The 17,963-nt window shown below is 46.5% G+C and overlaps 3 protein-coding genes across 5 annotated transcripts; all 3 read right to left on the bottom strand.

The window, feature by feature from the left end:
- Positions 1–325: 325 nt before the first annotated feature.
- Positions 326–5,127, bottom strand: LOC117397367 (zinc finger protein 883-like). 2 transcript variants are annotated; one of them, XM_059009456.1, is made up of 3 exons: positions 4,980–5,127; positions 3,701–4,093; positions 326–2,674 (listed from the first exon to the last, which is right to left on the bottom strand). In XM_059009456.1, exons 2-3 carry the CDS (start codon positions 4,041–4,043, stop codon positions 1,185–1,187), a joined length of 1,833 nt encoding a protein of 610 aa, XP_058865439.1. In that variant the 5' UTR covers positions 4,044–4,093; positions 4,980–5,127; the 3' UTR covers positions 326–1,184. The 2 variants fall into 2 exon arrangements, with proteins under 2 accessions (XP_058865439.1, XP_058865440.1); XM_059009457.1 differs by lacking the exon at positions 4,980–5,127 and adding an exon at positions 4,696–4,973.
- A 172-nt stretch (positions 5,128–5,299) lies between these two features.
- Positions 5,300–11,784, bottom strand: LOC131707220 (zinc finger protein 260-like). Of its 2 annotated transcripts, none has more exons than XM_059009454.1 (3): positions 11,436–11,784; positions 9,695–10,887; positions 5,300–7,636 (listed from the first exon to the last, which is right to left on the bottom strand). In XM_059009454.1, the coding sequence occupies exons 2-3, from the start codon at positions 10,851–10,853 to the stop codon at positions 6,549–6,551; spliced, it is 2,247 nt and encodes a 748-aa protein (XP_058865437.1). In that variant the 5' UTR covers positions 10,854–10,887; positions 11,436–11,784; the 3' UTR covers positions 5,300–6,548. The 2 variants fall into 2 exon arrangements, with proteins under 2 accessions (XP_058865437.1, XP_058865438.1); XM_059009455.1 differs by having other exon boundaries at positions 9,695–10,882.
- Positions 11,785–13,047: 1,263 nt separating this feature from the next.
- Positions 13,048–17,666, bottom strand: LOC117397140 (ubiquitin-fold modifier-conjugating enzyme 1). The gene is made up of 6 exons (XM_059009479.1): positions 17,464–17,666; positions 16,630–16,697; positions 16,259–16,322; positions 15,782–15,858; positions 13,982–14,072; positions 13,048–13,849 (listed from the first exon to the last, which is right to left on the bottom strand). The coding sequence occupies exons 1-6, from the start codon at positions 17,584–17,586 to the stop codon at positions 13,769–13,771; spliced, it is 504 nt and encodes a 167-aa protein (XP_058865462.1). The 5' UTR covers positions 17,587–17,666; the 3' UTR covers positions 13,048–13,768.
- Positions 17,667–17,963: the final 297 nt, after the last annotated feature.

The following is a 17,963-nucleotide window of genomic DNA, read 5'->3' as shown; positions in this document are numbered from 1 at the left end:
GCAGCGCGTTTCTTTAGTCGTTTTCATTACTGTGTTTTATTTTTGGTTTTCATTATTCTTTGAGCACCTGCGAGTGCACCTGTTCTGTACTGTGTACCCTGCCCTGGTATTCCACAGCAGGGGGGCGTGGTCTTCAATGGAAACGCACACGGTTTTTTCATCCCAAGTTTTCGTGATGGTTTTTGTTCAAAGATAAACGCAGGCCAGCATCGTATACAAACCAACAAGGAATTAGACCTTTTAAGATTCATTTTTGTATTTTGAGCGATTCTTATGATTGAGATTTTATGTCGAAATTCTAAATAAATAAATATTGAAACGATGGTATTATAAAGATGTTTTTTATTAAACATGTCATAGAAAAACACTTTCTGTGGACTTACCCCCTTCCACACAATCTCCACCAGTCTTAACAAACACTTTGGAAGCACAGCATTGACCAATCGAAGCACACAAACAGGTTTAGTGATGACAACGCATTTCAGAGACAAGCTCATCTACAGATTTATTTACACATGGCTTTATCGATGATACACACATCATGAAACTATGAGCTGTCGGTTGATGGCAGCGGGGAATAAAACACTCGGAGAGATCCCAGCCCAGCCCAGTCCAGCCCAGTCCAGTCCTCCTCATTATCACACACTTGAAACCTCTCTGGTTTAAAGTGTAGAGAGCCCTGAATGACTTCTTCAAAGCCTTCTGTCTTTTCACTGCCCCCTTTCCTTTCCTATGACATTTGCAACACTTCTAGCTGGTTCTCAGTGCAGTTTTGTATACTGTGTTTCATTCACTTTTCCATAGTCTGTATAGTAAGGTGCTTCGGATGTACAGCTTAGGCCAAAAGTTTCGCATCACCCTTTAGAATTAACTCATGTTGCTTCATAAAGTCTCACTGCAAGAACCAGACCAAGTATACAGACAGACAGACACCAGTAAGCAGGTGTGCCTGTGTGTGATCGTCCATGCAGGAGTACAGAGTGCTGTGTGCCAATACAAAACACAGAAAACTACTTCGAAAAAAATATACATTCACTTTGGAAATACAAATCTTTCAACACAAAAAATACTGTACAACAGCAGACTGCATGTAGAAACTTGCAATTCAAACACAATACAAACCATGAAAGAGCGCAGGCTTATTTTCATATTCAGGTGTGCACAGAAACCTTCAAATGTTTCCCTCATGTGATCTGTCTGGCGTGGCTTTTGCTGTGTTTTTTCAGGTCTTTCGAATGCCTGAATCTCTTGTCACACTCCTCACAGGGATACGGTCTCTCTCCAGTGTGAATTCTCTTGTGTACTTTGAGAGTCTTGGCGTGTCTGAAACTCTTCCCACAATCGGCACATGGATAAGGAGTCTCTCCTGTGTGGCTTCGACGGTGCGCCACAAGCGAGCGAGACTCCTTGTAGCTCTTCCCGCAGACAGCACAGCGATACGGGGCCTCTCCTGTGTGAACCCGCTGGTGTCTCTTGAGGTTCTGCCCCTGACTGAAGCTCTTCTCACACACAGTGCAGTGATACGGGGTCTCCCGGGTGTGAGTGCGCCGGTGTACTAGCAGAGTTTTAGAGTGTCTGAAACTCCTCCCACACTCCGTGCACAGAAAGGGGGTCTCTCCTGTGTGAATGAGCTGGTGTCTCTTGAGGTGTCCTGACTGGCAGAATCTCATCCCACAGTCAGTGCAGAGATAGGGGGTCTCTCCAGTGTGGATCCTCCGGTGTTTCTTCAGGTCTCCAGACTCTCTGAAGCTCTTCCCGCAGTCAGGGCACTGATGCGGGGCCTCTCCTGTGTGAAGTCGCTGGTGTGTATTCAGGTGCCCGATCTGTCTGAAACTCTTCACACAGTAAGCGCACTTGTAGGGGGTCTCTCCAGTGTGGATTCGCTCATGTTTTCTCAGGACCCCGGACTCTCTGAAACTCTTCCCACAGACTGTGCACCTGTACGGGGTCTCTCCCGAGTGAATGCGCTGGTGAGCCTTCAGGGAACCCAAATCTTTGAAGCTTTTTGCACAGTCTGTGCAGTGAAACGGAGTCACTCCCGAGTGACGCCTCTGGTGCTTTTTAAAGTTTTGTAAGAGATTGAAACTCTTCCCGCATTCACTGCAGTGATACGGGGTCTCCCCTGTGTGAGTGCGCTGGTGTGCTTTCAGGTTTCCTGAGCTCTTGAAGCTTTTCTCACAGCTGTCACAGTGATAGGGGCTCTCTTTAGTGTGAATGCGCTGGTGCACAGTGAGGGTTTTAGCGTGGCTGAAACTCCTCCCGCAGTCAGGGCAGTGATAGGGCCTTTCTCCGCTGTGGATTCGCTGATGTCTTTTAAGGTTCACAGCCTGATTGAAGCTCTTCCCACAGACCGCACACAGAAAGGGAGCGTCTCCGGTATGGATTCGGTGATGGTTTGTGAGAGCTCCCGGCTCCTTGAACGTTTTCCCGCACACAGTGCAGACGTGTTGTTTGTGGGGTTTGTGGGGATCCCTCTGCCGGAGACGACTGTCACATTCCAGCGGGATTTGAAGGCTCTGGTCTGCAGCAGGGCTGTTAGCTGTCCGCTTTCCCGTGGTGTCTGTATTGTGTTGCAGGTGTGCAGTCTTTAGATGGCTCTCAAAGTGTTCTTTCCCAATAAGAGAGACGTCACACTGAGGACATGTGTATCTCTCATCCTGATCCACTTCAAGTGCTGATACATGAGAGAGAGAGAGAGAGAGAGAGAGAGATTAATCCACAGTCAGGGTGTCCTTAACTTCACATTTTACACAGCTGTGGCTCTTAGAACAGCCGATTCTGTTCAACCAGCGACTGAAATAAACAAGAGAGTGACACAGCTTTCATCGAAATGGCTTTGCTGTGTGAAAGAGCAGCAGCTTGTTGAGACTCTATAAGAAATGGAAATGGCTTTGCTGTGTGAAAGAGCAGCAGCTTGATGAGACTCTAAGAAATGGAAATGGCTTTGCTGTGTGAAAGAGCAGCAGCTTGTTGAGACTCTGTAAGAAATGGAAATGGCTTTGCTGTGTGAAAGAGCAGCAGCTTGTTGAGACTCTAAGAAATGGAAATGGCTTTGCTGTGTGAAAGAGCAGCAGCTTGTTGAGACTCTGTAAGAAATGGAAATGGCTTTGCTGTGTGAAAGAGCAGCAGCTTGTTGAGACTCTATAAGAAATGGAAATGGCTTTGCTGTGTGTGAAAGTGCAGCAGCTTGTTGAGACTCTATAAGAAATGGAAATGGCTTTGCTGTGTGAAAGAGCAGCAGCTTGATGAGACTCTATAAGAAATGGAAATGGCTTTGCTGTGTGAAAGAGCAGCAGCTTGTTGAGACTCTATAAGAAATGGAAATGGCTTTGCTGTGTGTGAAAGTGCAGCAGCTTGATGAGACTCTATAAGAAATGGAAATGGCTTTGCTGTGTGTGAAAGTGCAGCAGCTTGATGAGACTCTAAGAAATGGAAATGGCTTTGCTGTGTGAAAGAGCAGCAGCTTGTTGAGACTCTATAAGAAATGGAAATGGCTTTGCTGTGTGTGAAAGTGCAGCAGCTTGTTGAGACTCTATAAGAAATGGAAATGGCTTTGCTGTGTGAAAGAGCAGCAGCTTGTTCAGATGTAAGCAGCAGCACAGTTTTTGTCTCTGGTGTTTACAGCACTGGATGAAGCGCTTGCTGTAGAGCGGCGTGTGTGAGAAAGACGCTTGGTGTAAAAGCTGGAAGTTTTACTCACACGCTACACTGCCGGTAGCAGAGCAGGGCGCTGGGCTTTCTTCATTCATGTCAGTGTCTTTAGAGAGCTCTGGTTTAATCTGGATAACCTGTAGTTCAGAGATATCTCCTGCAATGTCAGCATCGTCCAGGTCACTGCCCTCTTCAGCACTTGGGAGCGATCTGAGTTCAGAGAGATGCTCTTCACAAGGGCCTGACTCCAGGGCGCCCTCTGCTGTATTGTAGCTGCTGTCGCGCTTCGGGTCTGTCTCCTCAGTTTCAATCCATGGCCGTTGTGTCACCGTTTCTGGAAGCACAGCACATTCCCGGGCAAAGACCTCCTCTTTAATGTGGACAGAGTTCATCTTCAGATCTTCCTCTCAGCAGGATTTAAAAGCAGGCTTCCACACAGGACCTGTCAGAAAAGCACAGGCACTTTGTTACTGTGGAAGTTCACACATTCCAGTAATGCAATGGCAGCTGAAATGGATCAGGAGTCTTAGGGATGATTAAAATGAACATTCTGTGTAACTTTTGACAGTAGAACCGTGCACAACAATATCCAAGGCCTATTAAAAGGTGTTGCGCTATACATTTACATGAAAACAGACGTTTCAATATTGCACAACATACAACAGAATAGAATATGTACAACACAAGACCAGACTGTATGTAGCGCAGATACGCCTACAGGCGGCGCTGTAGGCTGCTAAACTAATACAGATCCTCTTGCAGCCAGATGATTACGTCATAGGTACCCCATTTGAAAAGTCTATGCTTTTATTAGAAAATGGATTTTATTTGAACAAAGTGTAAAATAATAATAATAATAATAATAATAATAATAATAATAATAATAATAAAATAGAACTCTACATGTCGCTTTGTTGTTTAATCGTTTATCTAAGGGTTTACAAGCGAATAGTTGGGCAAACGAAAGAGTCATAAATAACACTGTGCGACAATATATAATCCTGCTTCTCTGAGTGTTTTGATCGCACTGCTTATAGTACTTACGCGCGTTCATAAGCGGTGTTAACCTCTTCTTTGATACAATGTGCACGTTGTGTTTCGCGACTGATGTCCGTCTCTCCAGACTGGGCAGTACTGCGCGGTCCGCACACTGGAAATATGCAAACTGACCACTTTGTTACCAAGACAGCGTGTGAAATCCACAGCGCCTCCAGGAACACACAAACAACGCTGCTTTACGGACGCGCATTTCCGGCGCTGCAAACGGCTTTGAGTGCAAAGTCTCTGCTTATTAATTCTGAAGTGTAAAAAGTTACAATACTACTCACCAGAACTCGCTCGGGAACAATGTAACAGGAAACACTGCGTTAAAACCCTCCTCTTCCAGTCTGTCACTGGTCGCAGCTTGGGCCGCTGACGTGCACGGATTAGACAGTCAAACTGTCAGTCATGCAGGCGTTCAGTTGCAGTGGCTGCGTTCGGCTGCGCTTGCGTGACGTTGTCTGCTCCTGTATGCACGATCGCAGCTCTCACCGTGGTTTAGGCGTGGCAAGCCGATTAACATTTAATCCTCCATTTCTGATAGCAGTAATGTTTTGTTGATATAAGAATGCGTGTCGCCGTCTTGCTCGTGAAAGTACGTGATCAGAATACAGCAGCGGAATGAAAGCGATAGACAATTCAAATGATGACAGAGCTGACTTTATCAGACCGCCGGTAACAAAGCAATACATGACCCGCACGTCAGGTTATAATAGCATGACACAGAACAGCGGCCGCACGTTTCATGAATGTGCGTGAACCTCTACAGACATCGCAACGCGCACATCACCGCATACATCACAACACTGTCCAGTAACACCACTCACTGAACTCTACTATACTGTGCTTGCAACAGATAGAATACTGGCCCATTGAAAAGCTTTAAATAAACACACTGCAGTCTTCTGTACATTAGATGGAAGCACAGCGTTTCCTTCTCAGGACCAGTCCAGTATCCGCTGGGATGATATTCATGGGAATGCTTATGAGTCGACTCTGTGAATTCTTTCTTCAATCTTCTGCTTTTAAACTTGTTTCAGTGAGCTGGCGTGTCTGCAGCTGTGCAATCCTGCAACAACAGCAGCTGTTTAAAACAACTGCATCCTGGGTCACTTTGTACTTTGCTATACACAAGCACACTCCTGTACATGTGAACCTGTGTATCAATTTCAAACCACACATAGAAATGAGTTTTTAATCAAGGTGCAACATCTTTCAGTCTGTCCATTGACAAGGGCTGCCTTCAGCATGGATACAGGGCAGTGTGTCCCCTGTGAACTCGCTCTGTGTTTTCAGATTTCAGAGCTGCATTCAGCATGGATACAGGGCAGTGTGTCCCTTGTGAACTCGCTCTGTGTTTTCAGATTTCAGAGCTGCATTCAGCATGGATACAGGGCAGTGTGTCCCTTGTGAACTCGCTCTGTGTTTTCAGATTTCAGAGCTGCATTCAGCATGGATACAGGGCAGTGTGTCCCTTGTGAACTCGCTCTGTGTTTTCAGATTTCAGAGCTGCATTCAGCATGGATACAGGGCAGTGTGTCCCCTTGTGAACTCACTCTGTGTTTTCAGATTTCAGAGCTGCATTCAGCATGGATACAGGGCAGTGTGTCCCTTGTGAACTCGCTCTGTGTGTTCAGATTTCAGAGCTGCATTCAGCATGGATACAGGGCAGTGTGTCCCTTGTGAACTCGCTCTGTGTGTTCAGATTTCAGAGCTGCATTCAGCATGGATACAGGGCAGTGTGTCCCTTGTGAACTCGCTCTGTGTTTTAAGATTTCAGAGCTGCATTCAGCATGGATACAGGGCAGTGTGTCCCTTGTGAACTCGCTCTGTGTTTTCAGATTTCAGAGCTGCATTCAGCATGGATACAGGGCAGTGTGTCCCTTGTGAACTCGCTGGTGTGCTTTTAGATTTCCGAGCTGGTTGAAGCTCTTCCCACACTCCACACAGTGATAGGGAGTCTCTCCTGAGTGAACCAGCTGGTGTCTTCTCAGTTTCCCAGAGTCTTTGAAACTTTTCCCACATTCTCCACACACGTAAGGAGATTCTCCTGTGTGAGTTCTCTGGTGTGTTTTGAGGTTACCTGACTGTCTGAAACTCTTCCCACACTCCCCGCATATATAGGGGGTCTCCCCTGTGTGAATGCGCTGGTGAGCTCTCAGGTTCCCTGACTGATTGAAGCTCTTTCCACAGTCAGTACAGACGAACGGTGTTTCTCCGCTGTGCATCTGCTGGTGTTTCTTCAGGTTCTGTACCTGATTGAAACTCTTTCCACAGACGCTGCAGTGATACGGAGTCTCTCCTGTGTGGATTCGCTGGTGTTTCTTCAGGTTTCCCAGCACACTGAAGCTCCTCTCACATTCACTGCAGTGATACGGAGTCTCTCCTGTGTGGATTCTCTCATGCTGTTTCAGGGACTCTAAGTACTTGAAGCTTTTCTTGCACTCAGCACAGCTGTAGGGGCTTTCCCCTGTGTGGATCCGCTGGTGGATTTTAAGATTTCCTAACTGAGTGAAACTCTTCCCACAGTCAGTGCAGTGATGCGGAGTCTCTCCTGTGTGAGTCCTCTGGTGAGTTTCCAGTTTTTCAGAATCCCTGAAACTCTTCGGACATTCAGAGCAATGATACGGGGGCTGTCCCGCGTGAATTCCACGGTGTCTTTTCAGGCGGGCAAGCCCACTAAAGCTCTTCCCACAGTCAGTGCAGTGATGGCGGTTTGCCTGTCGGTCGTCCACAGTTTCACAGTTGCTGGCACACGCGGGCTCCTCGGTTGCTGTGCTCAGTAAGTTTAATGCAGTCAGGCGTCTGGACTCGAATGGTTTGCTTTTCAGTGATCCGGCTCTCAGTGTCTCCAGGTACTGTTCCCTGTGTTTGTTCTTTATGTGTCCCTGAAGGTACGACTGTCCAGTGAAAGACACTTCACAGTGGGGACAGGGATAGGATGCTTTAGAAAGAAAGACAGAGACAGAGAGAGAATCAATGTCAGTATAGTTAAACAACTGCTCTGTTCACACTGTGTACCCAAGCACTCGGTTTGTCTTTGTGATCGCTGTGTTCTGTGTACTCAGGCGCTCGGTTTGTCTTTGTGAGCGCTGTGTTCTGTGTACTCAGGCGCTCGGTTTGTCTTTGTGATCGCTGTGTTCTGTGTACTCAGGCGCTCGGTTTGTCTTTGTGATCGCTGTGTTCTGTGTACTCAGGCGCTCGGTTTGTCTTTGTGATCGCTGTGTTCTGTGTACTCAGGCGCTCGGTTTGTCTTTGTGATCGCTGTGTTCTGTGTACTCAGGCGCTCGGTTTGTCTTTGTGATCGCTGTGTTCTGTGTACTCAGGCGCTCGGTTTGTCTTTGTGATCGCTGTGTTCTGTGTACTCAGGCGCTCGGTTTGTCTTTGTGATCGCTGTGTTCTGTGTACTCAGGCGCTCGGTTTGTCTTTGTGATCGCTGTGTTCTGTGTACTCAGGCGCTCGGTTTGTCTTTGTGATCGCTGTGTTCTGTGTACTCAGGCGCTCGGTTTGTCTTTGTGATCGCTGTGTTTTGTGTACTCAGGCGCTCGGTTTGTCTTTGTGGTCGCTGTGTTCTGTGTACTCAGGCGCTCGATTTGTCTTTGTGATCGCTGTGTTCTGTGTACTCAGGCGCTCGGTTTGTCTTTGTGATCGCTGTGTTCTGTGTACTCAGGCGCTCGGTTTGTCTTTGTGATCGCTGTGTTCTGTGTACTCAGGCGCTCGGTTTGTCTTTGTGATCGCTGTGTTCTGTGTACTCAGGCGCTCGGTTTGTCTTTGTGATCGCTGTGTTCTGTGTACTCAGGCGCTCGGTTTGTCTTTGTGATCGCTGTGTTCTGTGTACTCAGGCGCTCGGTTTGTCTTTGTGATCGCTGTGTTCTGTGTACTCAGGCGCTCGGTTTGTCTTTGTGATCGCTGTGTTCTGTGTACTCAGGCGCTCGGTTTGTCTTTGTGATCGCTGTGTTCTGTGTACTCAGGCGCTCGGTTTGTCTTTGTGATCGCTGTGTTCTGTGTACTCAGGCGCTCGGTTTGTCTTTGTGATCGCTGTGTTCTGTGTACTCAGGCGCTCGGTTTGTCTTTGTGATCGCTGTGTTCTGTGTACTCAGGCGCTCGGTTTGTCTTTGTGATCGCTGTGTTCTGTGTACTCAGGCGCTCGGTTTGTCTTTGTGATCGCTGTGTTCTGTGTACTCAGGCGCTCGGTTTGTCTTTGTGATCGCTGTGTTCTGTGTACTCAGGCGCTCGGTTTGTCTTTGTGATCGCTGTGTTCTGTGTACTCAGGCGCTCGGTTTGTCTTTGTGATCGCTGTGTTCTGTGTACTCAGGCGCTCGGTTTGTCTTTGTGATCGCTGTGTTCTGTGTACTCAGGCGCTCGGTTTGTCTTTGTGATCGCTGTGTTCTGTGTACTCAGGCGCTCGGTTTGTCTTTGTGATCGCTGTGTTCTGTGTACTCAGGCGCTCGGTTTGTCTTTGTGATCGCTGTGTTCTGTGTACTCAGGCGCTCGGTTTGTCTTTGTGATCGCTGTGTTCTGTGTACTCAGGCGCTCGGTTTGTCTTTGTGATCGCTGTGTTCTGTGTACTCAGGCGCTCGGTTTGTCTTTGTGATCGCTGTGTTCTGTGTACTCAGGCGCTCGGTTTGTCTTTGTGATCGCTGTGTTCTGTGTACTCAGGCGCTCGGTTTGTCTTTGTGATCGCTGTGTTCTGTGTACTCAGGCGCTCGGTTTGTCTTTGTGATCGCTGTGTTCTGTGTACTCAGGCGCTCGGTTTGTCTTTGTGATCGCTGTGTTCTGTGTACTCAGGCGCTCGGTTTGTCTTTGTGATCGCTGTGTTCTGTGTACTCAGGCGCTCGGTTTGTCTTTGTGATTGCTTGCAGTGATCTGGTTGCTGGCAGTAACGAGTATTCACATTCGCTACTGATTGGTTATGGTTTGCATAAGTTACATTGTGTGGGAGTCTCAGATCTAGAATAACAATGGGGTTTTAAAGGTCTGGCATGGAAACAGTCTTACTTACATGTAACGCTGATAGCAGATGCCCTTTTTGCTTGAATGTGGACAGATTCCCATTCAGGACTCTCCTCTATGATGTGCACTGCCCCCAGTTCAGAGACATGCTGTGCAATGCTGTCAGAGTCCAGCTCAGGAGCCTCGTGTTTAACGTGGGGTCCCCGGTGAGGCTCAGCCCGCTCCTCTTTACAGTCCTGAGACCAGGGCTCTGAAACCTCCTTCTCAATGACACAACACTGCAGCTCAGGAGCCTCGTGCTTAACGTGGGGTCCCCGGTGAGGCTCAGCCCGCTCCTCTTTACAGTCCTGAGACCAGGGCTCTGAAACCTCCTTCTCAATGACACAACACTGCAGCTCAGGAGCCTCGTGTTTAACGTGGGGTCCCCGGTGAGGCGCAGCCCGCTCCTCTTTACAGTCCTGAGACCAGGGCTCTGAAACCTCCTTCTCAATGACACAACACTGCAGCTCAGGAGCCTCGTGTTTAACGTGGGGTCCCCGATGAGGCTCAGCCCGCTCCTCTTTACAGTCCTGAGACCAGGGCTCTGAAACCTCCTTCTCAATGACACAACACTGCAGCTCAGGAGCCTCGTGCTTAACGTGGGGTCCCCGATGAGGCTCAGCCCGCTCCTCTTTACAGTCCTGAGACCAGGGCTCTGAAACCTCCTTCTCAATGACACAACACTGCAGCTCAGGAGCCTCGTGTTTAACGTGGGGTCCCCGATGAGGCTCAGCCCGCTCCTCTTTACAGTCCTGAGACCAGGGCTCTGAAACCTCCTTCTCAATGACACAACACTGCAGCTCAGGAGCCTCGTGCTTAACGTGGGGTCCCCGGTGAGGCTCAGCCCGCTCCTCTTTACAGTCCTGAGACCAGGGCTCTGAAACCTCCTTCTCAATGACACAACACTGCAGCTCAGGAGCCTCGTGCTTAACGTGGGGTCCCCGATGAGGCTCAGCCCGCTCCTCTTTACAGTCCTGAGACCAGGGCTCTGAAACCTCCTTCTCAATGACACAACACTGCAGCTCAGGAGCCTCGTGCTTAATGTGGGGTCCCCGGTGAGGCTCAGCCCGCTCCTCTTTACAGTCCTGAGACCAGGGCTCTGAAACCTCCTTCTCAATGACACAACACTGCAGCTCAGGAGCCTCGTGTTTAACGTGGGCACATTCCATATGAAATCCTTCCACGTTCACCTGCAGCTCTGTCCTGAAGCAAAGAACACTGGCTTTTAATTTTCAAACGTACACATTTATCACCCCCCTCCACACTGAGAGACCACGACAGGCTGCAGCGGCGTTAGCTTCTCTTTGAATTCCTAACGCTTAAACTTGCAGATATGAGTGTAACCGATCAGAGGAAACATCATAAGAAGCTTTTCCTCGCTGTTTAAAAGGCCCTGCAGCACGAGTTAGTGTTTGGCTGTATAAGCACACACACACACATTGCGGGTTTAGGAAAACGCAGACCATGCAATACAAATTAAAAAAAAAACAAGCCAAGGTCTGCGAAGTTAAACGCAATATTAATTATTAAAACACACACTGTGAATTATTAAAGAAGTAAGCCATTAAGCTGCTTTATTAGATTCTGGTTGAATAAATCATGGTGGCGCCGGGTTGCTGAGCGCACCGCTACAGGCTGCAAACTGGACCAGTGCTGGAAGTATACTGCGTGGACACGACGCCGGACCGTTACTCAGGGTTAGCGTCATTTCCGCTGGGTTAAACACATTTAAATAAATAAACAGTGCTTACGTCTCTAGCTGAAGGTTATTTCAATTCCAAAACCGAGCCCCTTTAATAGAAACGCACTGGTATGCCTAAAAACATTACGAGTTGGAAAATAAAAAAAGCAATAAACTCTCCCGTTGAAAATGTCTTTCTCGCTTCCCTAAACACTGAACTGAGTCCACCTGGACCCGCCTCCTCGCGGAATGTTAACAAATCAGGATCCAGACATTGAAGGGGAACCAATCGTATTTCCCAAGCTGGGAGCTGTAAACCAATAGCCACGAGGGTCCCTGTAAAACACGCCCATTATCCTTGACTCCCCGCTGGCACTCGGAGACGTCATCTCTCTGACGTTATAATAAACACCAGCGAGGCTGAAACAAGACACGTGATTTATTGCTGTGCAATAGTCTGCTTGTTTAAAATGCGTTTTACACGAAACACGCATGACAGCAGAAGTAGGATTTTTATTTAAGAGCATTTGTGCAGGTTGTTGTTTACCTTGTACATGCAATACTAAATGCAGCGGTTTTCTTAGTGAAAGTAACCATCGCGCGCCCTACTCAGTCAACGCGATATACATTTACCTGTTTATCCCCAGATGCACCACTGCGCACATGCAGGTCGCTGGCTATGTTATCATGGATATGCTTCCCCTGCATACCCTATAAAGGGGTAGAGTGTTCTGGGACGTTATGAAAGCACATACACACACAGCAGGGGTTAGTGGTCCAGTCACCACACTCTAGGGGTGTGACATGAGATGCTGTGACACCCTGGAGTGTGGCATTGTGCTTACAAATTGACCCCAAAGGGGTCTGTCATGTGAATCAGGGAATGGTTTAGAGATGCAGTGAATCAGGGAATGGTTTAGAAATGCAGTGAATCAGGGAATGGTTTAGAGATGCAGTGAATCAGGGAATGGTTTGGAGATGCAGTGAATCAGGGAATGGTTTAGAGATGCAGTGAATCAGGGAATGGTTTAGAGATGCAGTGAATCAGGGAATGGTTTGGAGATGCAGTGAATCAGGGAATGGTTTAGAGATGCACAGTGAATCAGGGAATGGTTTAGAGATGCAGTGAATCAGGGAATGGTTTAGAGATGCAGTGAATCAGGGAATGGTTTAGAGATGCAGTGAATCAGGGAATGGTTTAGAGATGCAGTGAATCAGGGAATGGTTTAGAGATGCAGTGAATCGGGGAATGGTTTGGAGATGCAGTGAATCAGGGAATGGTTTAGAGATGCACAGTGAATCAGGGAATGGTTTGGAGATGCAGTGAATCAGGGAATGGTTTGGAGATGCAGTGAATCAGGGAATGGTTTAGAGATGCAGTGAATCAGGGAATGGTTTAGAGATGCAGTGAATCAGGGAATGGTTTAGAGATGCACAGTGAATCAGGGAATGGTTTGGAGATGCAGTGAATCAGGGAATGGTTTAGAGATGCAGTGAATCAGGGAATGGTTAAGAGATGCACAGTGAATCAGGGAATGGTTTGGAGATGCAGTGAATCAGGGAATGATTTAGAGATCTTTGATATGAAACAGCGTGAGGTTTGGATCCAGGATTACAGCTTGCAGAACATTTCCAACAGGAAATAATGATTAGAAACAAATCAAACAACACGCACACAAAAATACAAGACTATCATTGAAATAGTTTATTATTACTGTCACCATTTCTCAAATAAGATTAAGGGGCTCCTCGGAGGAGAATTACTCTTTCACGTCGTTTAGCACTAGTCTTGTCAACTCTTTCTTCTGTGTTTAAGCCCATGTTTCCAGGTTGCTGGGGGTCGCTCTGGTTTTACTGTCTCAATGTGGGCGCAGTCTCTCTGAAGCGATATGAAAAGGACACTCAAGATGAAAGGGGACCATTTCCTTTGATTTCTTTTGAAATGTGTTACATTTTTCCATCTATCTCTTCAGAATCAGACCTGAAGAGAATTGCACGTGAACTGCACTGCAGCCTGTCCTTACTGATGCCTGCTCCCCCTGGAAGAGAACTGCAGCTTAGTGCTACTGGTGGGGTCTGGACTAAAACCATAGCAATGGAAACAGAGCTACTGTCTGGATTGACTAAGAAGACTGCAGACACACAGACAGACGGACAGACGGAGGGAGGGAGGGAGGTGGATGTGCCAGTCTCTCCTCAGACAGACAGATGGAGGGAGGGAGGTGGATGTGCCAGTCTCTCCTCAGACAGACAGACGGAGGGAGGGAGGGAGGGAGGGAGGTGGATGTGCCAGTCTCTTCTCAGACTGACAGACAGAGGGAGGGAGGGAGGGAGGTGGATGTGCCAGTCTCTCCTCAGACAGACAGACGGAGGGAGGGAGGGAGGGAGGTGGATTTTCTCTCCTCAGCTGGTCTGCTGCTCTTTGTGTTCAATCAGCCCCTTGGCTATGAGATCCGGGATTTCCACTGCCAGCCACGGTCCAAGCTGGGAACAAGAGAGAGAAAGAAGCGTCTTACTGTGTGTCTGTTCACTCACAGCAACAAAGAGAGGGAGACAGAGAAGAGATTCGGGGTGTAACTCACCCCCAGAGTCAATCTGAATCAGAGAGTCACTCACCCCCAGAGCCATCAAGTGAGCCAGTCCGAATTTGGGGACGTTCCGCGCCCAGAGCGGCTTGAAGTGATCGGTCAGGCAAATCTTTCCGCCCCTGCAATGAAAACACAAAAGCTGCCTCATGGTTTTGTCTTTGTCAAATGCGCTTGATTCTCAAAGTTATTGAGTCTGAATCTTCACTCGCACATCCTGCACTGCATCAATATCTGTGTAACAGAGTGGATTCATTGCATTTGCAGATCAACATGCGATCGTGGTTTTCAGACCAATGGGATTTTGTGGCATTGGGGATAAGAGATGAACGACACACGATGAACACACCTGTACATTTAAGAGATGAACGACACACGATGAACACACCTGTACATTTAAGAGATGAACGACACACGACGAACACACCTGTACATTTAAGAGATGAAAGACACACGATGAACACACCTGTACATTTAAGAGATGAACGACACACGATGAACACACCTGTACATTTAAGAGATGAACGACACACGATGAACACACCTGTACATTTAAGAGATGAATGACACACGATGAACACACCTGTACATTTAAGAGATGAACGACACACGATGAACACACCTGTACATTTAAGAGATGAACGACACACGATGAACACACCTGTACATTTAAGAGATGAACGACACACGATGAACACACCTGTACATTTAAGAGATGAATGACACACGATGAACACACCTGTACATTTAAGAGATGAATGACACACGATGAACACACCTGTACATTTAAGAGATGAACGACACACGATGAACACACCTGTACATTTAAGAGATGAACGACACACGATGAACACACCTGTACATTTAAGAGATGAATGACACACGATGAACACACCTGTACATTTAAGAGATGAATGACACACGATGAACACACCTGTACATTTAAGAGATGAACGACACACGATGAACACACCTGTACATTTAAGAGATGAACGACACACGATGAACACACCTGTACATTTAAGAGATGAATGACACACGATGAACACACCTGTACATTTAAGAGATGAACGACACACGATGAACACACCTGTACATTTAAGAGATGAATGACACACGATGAACACACCTGTACATTTAAGAGATGAACGACACACGATGAACACACCTGTACATTTAAGAGATGAATGACACACGATGAACACACCTGTACATTTAAGAGATGAATGACACACGATGAACACACCTGTACATTTAAGAGATGAACGACACACGATGAACACACCTGTACATTTAAGAGATGAATGACACACGATGAACACACCTGTACATTTAAGAGATGAACGACACACGATGAACACACCTGTACATTTAAGAGATGAATGACACACGATGAACACACCTGTACATTTAAGAGATGAACGACACACGATGAACACACCTGTACATTTAAGAGATGAACGACACACGATGAACACACCTGTACATTTAAGAGATGAACGACACACGATGAACACACCTGTACATTTAAGAGATGAACGACACACGATGAACACACCTGTACATTTAAGAGATGAACGACACACGATGAACACACCTGTACATTTAAGAGATGAATGACACACGATGAACACACCTGTACATTTAAGAGATGAACGACACACGATGAACACACCTGTACATTTAAGAGATGAATGACACACGATGAACACACCTGTACATTTAAGAGATGAATGACACACGATGAACACACCTGTACATTTAAGAGATGAACGACACACGATGAACACACCTGTACATTTAAGAGATGAACGACACACGATGAACACACCTGTACATTTTGGCCGTCTTGCCGTCAAGTTCAGGAATTGCGACTTCAGGAGCTGTGGCAGGATAGGTAACCGGGATCTGAAAGAGGACGAGACAGAAGAGGGGTTTGAGAGCAATCCCCAGGCCTGCTCTTCAACACCACACAGGAATGCGACGACACCTCGTGATCATACACTGGACACAGCTCCCTGGCTCACTTACAATGACTTGTGTTATACATGAGCGCCTCAGAGACCAGCTCAACCACACCTGCAGCAGCCTTACTCTCCACAGAAACTTCAAAAAGAAGGACAGTTCCTTTGCATGGGCTCAACACTTGTGGAAACCTCCTCATTAATCAGGCTTACTGTCACCTTAACACAAGCACTGAAGTCAGCAGAATGCAGATTAATAGTCATTAAATAACCAGCAGATTGGAACCATGTGTATTCCAAACAAGGCATATTTCTCATGTAAGCACACGTCTTCACATACTTACATCAAACTCAACATCAAATTCATATTTGAGCAAATCATGAATATACCAGCATTTCCCAAACCACCTGCAACAAACAGAGAGTGTGGTTATTATTATTATTATTATTATTATTATCAGTATTATTATTATTATTAGTTTATTTAGCAGACTCCTTTATCCTAGGGTGTGTGAACTACGCATCAGCTGCAGAGTCACTTATAACTACGTCTCACCCGAAAGACGGAGCACAAGGAGGTTAAGTGACTTGCTCAGGGTCACACACTGAGTCAGTGACTGAGGTGGGATTTGAACCGGGGACCTCCTGGTTACAAGCCCTTTTCTTTAACCACTGGACCACACAGCCTCCTTCATGAACCCCTCTAGATACAGACCTGGTGCCCTCCTTATTGGACTCCAGTCGGAACCAGTCATTGTCTGCTTGCTTGTTGTTTTCTACATACTGGGGGAGAAGGCACAAGAGAAAGGAAATGAATCAGAATATTCACTTCAAATCTGCAGAGGACGTGTTATAGGAATGTTATATACAGCAATGTAAGACAACTTTCATCTTGCACCACTTGTACTCTTTAAAATAAATTTTCCTGCATTATAAATAAAGATTAAACATAAAACCTAAATATTAAGAAACGTCTCATTTTACTGGTTCTAAAAGCAGTTCGTGCTGTTGTTGTATCGGTTTGAAGTCGAGCTCTTTTTTTTATCGACGGTTAATCTAGTCCATTACAATACCAGCGATGCAATACTAGCTTGCTGTATGAACAGAGTGTCACTCAAATTGACATCCGTTGCTTATGAGATGAGAGAAGGATGACGTGCAGGCTTCTGTCCTAAACGTGAACATCTTTACTATACGGTATAACTGTCAGTGTAATGCCATTGGGATGTAAAACGTTTCTTTTTGCAACACGTTTACTTACACTAGTTTAGCACGCGAAATTATACTTACGGCGTTACTATTCATATGACACGCACACACAGTGCAGTACCATATGTGACATCGTTCAGGATTTTAATACAAACAACCCGTTTTAATCTTAACAAAGACGTCGAGAAATCATTTTAAAAGCGCGTTATAATGCGGCAGGCATTATATTTGCGTATCTTCCAGCCTGCCGGTCACACCGCACTGCATCACGCAGAACTGGCAGAGGGGCTGTCAAGCTGTTTCACTTCATTGAAAAGCGCCCAGGCTGGAGCTGCGGTACCTTGATAAGGGCCAGGTACTCCTCTCGCAGTCTCTGAACCCACAGCTCCTTGTCTCTCGGACCCGAGTTGGTTTTCAGCAGCGGAATCTCAGACACAGCTCGCCGAGTTGCCTCGTCAGCCATCTTGTGCGTGACCGGAAGTGCTGATGGATACAGTGACGTGAACACGCCACACCTTGCGTTCCACTCGTGTCAACCCACTGAAGCTGTGAGCTACCCTGTCCAACATACATGGACAAATAATACATGTGAACTGTTCGCACATACTTTACATACTGCTGCATCTGAGTATCTTTTTTTTAGATATAATTGTTTTGTTTTTTTAACGCATATATTCATCGTATGTTAGTTAATTTTAGCTAACATATCAAAGCGGTCGCATATTTTACAATATATTTCAGAAATATCAACTGAGAGCGAATTAATCTAAGACACAAAATATAACATAATATTGTATACGTGAACTGAAACTAAACGGAAACAAAAACCGCGTCAGTGTG

The sequence above is a fragment of the Acipenser ruthenus genome, chromosome 39 (assembly GCF_902713425.1).
Source record: "Acipenser ruthenus chromosome 39, fAciRut3.2 maternal haplotype, whole genome shotgun sequence".
Classification (NCBI taxonomy): Eukaryota; Metazoa; Chordata; class Actinopteri; order Acipenseriformes; family Acipenseridae; genus Acipenser; species Acipenser ruthenus.
The sequence above is the reverse complement of the archived record's forward strand: the minus strand, read 5'-3'. Positions and strand labels throughout refer to the sequence as shown.